This window comes from Pterocles gutturalis, unplaced genomic scaffold (genome assembly GCF_000699245.1).
Source record: "Pterocles gutturalis isolate BGI_N339 unplaced genomic scaffold, ASM69924v1 scaffold3926, whole genome shotgun sequence".
NCBI classification, from domain to species: Eukaryota; Metazoa; Chordata; class Aves; order Pterocliformes; family Pteroclidae; genus Pterocles; species Pterocles gutturalis.
In genome coordinates, this window is record NW_010102781.1 from 27,534 (window position 1) to 31,253 (window position 3,720).

Here is a 3,720-nt window from a genome sequence, read left to right on the forward strand (position 1 = left end):
AGGGGAGAGGAACAGCTCTGGGCAAGTCACCAAGCCACAGTAAATCTGTCCTTCCTAGGACAGAAAAAAAAAAAAAAAAAAAAAGCATTGTCAGCATTAACAAGGTCCAGACAGGGCTGTATGTCCCCTGCCAGCCTTCAAATGGCAGATCTAGCATAAATAATCTAGTCCATCCCCAAATAACCCCTGTTACACCCCTGTAAGCTCTGCATAATGCCCACCAATTTGAAGAGGCGCAAGAACCTGTTCTCTGACAGAACAAGGACCTGGAGGAGAGAGGAGGAAAAGGGAAGCGTGATGCTGAGCCCAGACCCAGGTCCACACCGCAGCTCTGCCCTCCCTCTGTGTTGGGTTTATTCAATAACACCAGAGCCGAGCACACAAAGACCTTGGGTCGAGAGCTGTTGGATGGACGTTCAGCTGTAGACCTTCTTCCATCGTCTTGGTGATTAGTTTGGAAAACATCATTGCAGTAGTGGCTCAAGCTGCAAACCACAGGGGCCAGTCTTGACTTTACTGGGTCCCAGTCCCACTCCAGTCAATGGATGTGCACTTGTTTGTTGCAGGGCTAAGTTTTTGCTCCTTTGCAGAAGGGTAAAAAAGGATGTTCAGCATCCCAGCAGCAGCCAGACCTCAACAGCAAGGTCCTCTTTCTCCACACAGCAATTTTCTTTGGGGCATCACCAAGCTCTCAGTCAACCAAAACCAAGAGGTTAACCAAGGATTTTCTCAGAAAACCAAACCACAGTGGTTTCTTCTACCATCAGGAAGCCAAGCGGCTGCACAGGGGACACGAAGAGGAGGAATAAAGTTTGGTAAATGAGAGGATCTGGTGCAGGTCACTGCAAAACAAACCCTGCTCTCTGCTTCAGGGACCTCCATGGAGTCCAGACCTACAGGGAGCAGAATTTGGCCACGCAGCCTCTTCTTTCTTTCTCCTTCTGACTGTCGGCTCACAGCAAAGACCTGCCTCAGGCAGGGAAGAGCAAATGTCATAAAAAAAGCAGGATTTATCCCCGAGGCTCTGGTCTCGGGGCAGTTTTCAAAGAGGTTTAGACCAGCTGTTCACGCAGCTGTTCTAGCAGCTGACAACATCAGACACAGCCCGGCCAGACCCCGCTGCTGCAAGGCTCCACGACCATCCTTTTATTTTCCCCTTCGTATCCAAGGCATTAAAAAAAAAGAATAAACAGAGCCTGAGTGAAAGCCAGTGTTGCTGAGAGGGAAACGCGGGTCCACAGGCTCCTGGGGACGGTGGCGGATGGGGTGGGAAAGCAGGGCTAGGTGGGCACGTACAGTTCAGTTCCAACCTTTCGGGGCATTTGTCCCCAGCCTGGGGGGCTGGTATCTAGTTGGGATCCGTCAGAGAGGAACCAGCCTCAAAACTGTATCATTTCTATGTCCAAGCTCTTCCTCTTGTCACCTAGCTCCAAGCCACCGAGCTCCGAGGCGTCCACAAGCACCAAAGGCTCAGACCAGCCATCCTGGTATCACGGATACTTTACTGTCAAGCATCAGCTGATGGTAACCACCATGCGTGTGCTCTTGGCATGAGGTGGTTTGGGTGCTCTCACCCCTTTTTTCTTTCCTGGCCAAGCACAGTCAAATTATTTGCTGCAAGCAAAGCACAGACCAGTGGAGCCTGGTCCCATCCACAGGCTCTGTACTGGGCAGCGAAAGCCACGTCTGTAACCCTCTTCTTTTTTATGGCAGGGGCTGTAGCCGCTGCGAGCAGTTCCCCACAGCATCCGAGTCCAGTGTCAGCACTTTCTATCCCCCTTTCTCGCTCCCTCTTCAAGAAGGAGGAGCTGCTCCATTTATCTCCCAACCCTCAGCTCCTGGCACGTGTGGTCCCACACTCCGCACACCTTCCCCATCACTGTTGGCCAGGATTCCTCGCACTTCCCAAGCGAAGCGTCAGGACTTGGTTTTCGATGGGTTTTTGCAGGATCCCAGCCTGTGGAGAAGGCTGAGGAGAGTGGAGTCAAGCCCTGACTCAGGGCATTGCTGGAGGCTCAGGGAGGAGGAACGTCCCTCCAGGTAATCCACCCCGGGGATGCACCCCAAGGACCATGTAGCATCCTGGACGCTGTTGGAGCCCTTTGCTAGGGCAGAGCAGATAAACCAATTGGGACCAGCAAGGAAGACGGGCATGCAATGGTTCTGCAACTCAGGGTGAAAAGCAGAGACTTCCTGCAAATGTTTTTCATGGACAGCCTGGAAAACACACTCGTACCTCCAGGGTACAGCACCGCACAGGTTGCCCAAAGGGTTGGTGAACTCACTGCAGGAGTTTCCAGATTAAATTGGCTCCTGGTGCAGCCCTGGGGTTCAGATTCCACTTAAATCCAAGCAAGGAGGATGAAGATCACCAGGCACCTGCCCATCGCCATCCCTGATGGCCACACTCTGCTGCAAACATCCCCATCTCTCTGCCGTCATCTCCCAGCTGCATCAGGGATGAGCTCCAGCCATGCAGGGCAGGAGCTGGCTGCTGGAGGCACCACGACACCCAGGCACCCAGCAGTGGTTGGGAGCCACCAAATCCTTTCTGGAGCTCCACCAGCTCAACACCAGGCTCAATGTCCCAAGAACTTCTGAAGGCCAAGAGCTGGCACCTCCTGTTGATGTTGCCTTGCGGACACACTGAGCTCCCCCAGGTTCTCCTGGCTACAAACCCCATCTGCTTTCCAGCAAGCACGTACGGGGAAAGGCTCCGGGTTGTCCTCTGTGCCAGCCGTCTGCCGTACGTGCCTCAGTAGGGCAGGTGGGATAGCTGGATGCTGCGGGGAGAGCACTGGAGATCCCCACACTGGGGACAGGGCTGTCCCTCTGCCCACACCAAGGAACCCTGTGGGATCTCCAGTGGATAACCCACCCTTGGAGCGACTTGTTCTTGGTGTTCCCGCTGGGGAAGAGACACAGACAAGCGCTTTGTGCTCCAGCCCCAGGGCTGAGCAGACATTTGCAGCACATCCCACTCAGGGTCAAGGCCAGATAACAAACCTGGTCAGAGGAGGGAGCACCCAGCTCTGCGGTGGTCCTCAGTTGCTGGGCAGGAAGGGCTCAGCACCATTTCAGAGGGAGCTCAATCTCCTGCACTGATAACCTGATCCTGATGATAAACCATCCCACCACGGGCTGGTACCACCCAACGGTCCTCATGAGGTTTCTGACCTGATGGGACACTGTTGGGGTGCAGGAAGAGACCCCAAGCCCTCCCTGCCTCCCACAGGCTCGCAGGTATCTTACGGAGCAGCTGCACTGCACACACTGGTTCGACTGGCGGCTGGGAAAGAGCTCGCTGGTGGTGAACATCTCGCCTTGCTGGTAGGTCGTCCCGTTGTACTGGCAGGACTTGACGGGTGCCCGGAGGCCAGAAGGGGAATGTGGCTCTGGAAAAAAAGATGAAAAATCAACGGGATGAGAGCCAGCCCTTGTCTGGCCCCAGTATAGCTCAGGAGATTCCCCACCAGCCCACCCCAAAAGGACAAGGAGCTCTTCACACACCATGGCCCCAGTATAGCTCAGGAGATTCCCCACCAGCCCACCCCAAAAGGACAAGGAGCTCTTCACACACCATGGCCCCAGTATAGCTCAGGAGATTCCCCACCAGCCCACCCCAAAAGGACAAGGAGCTCTTCACACACCATGGTTACCAGGAAGAAGATCAAGAATTGGAACAGGCTGCCCAGGGCAGTGGTGGAGGCCCCATCCCCT

At 54.6% G+C, this 3,720-nt stretch overlaps 1 protein-coding gene across 1 annotated transcript in view; it reads right to left on the reverse strand.

The window, feature by feature from the left end:
• CHRDL2 (chordin-like 2) overlaps positions 1 to 3,720 on the reverse strand; it is a gene marked incomplete at its 5' end in the record, with an annotated part of 18,777 nt that overhangs the window by 13,344 nt on the left and 1,713 nt on the right. Inside the window, 2 exons of the mRNA XM_010086417.1 lie at positions 14 to 54; positions 3,253 to 3,395. Of these exons, the coding sequence (XP_010084719.1) occupies positions 14 to 54; positions 3,253 to 3,395 (184 nt within the window). The remainder of the gene's footprint in view (positions 1 to 13; positions 55 to 3,252; positions 3,396 to 3,720) is intronic.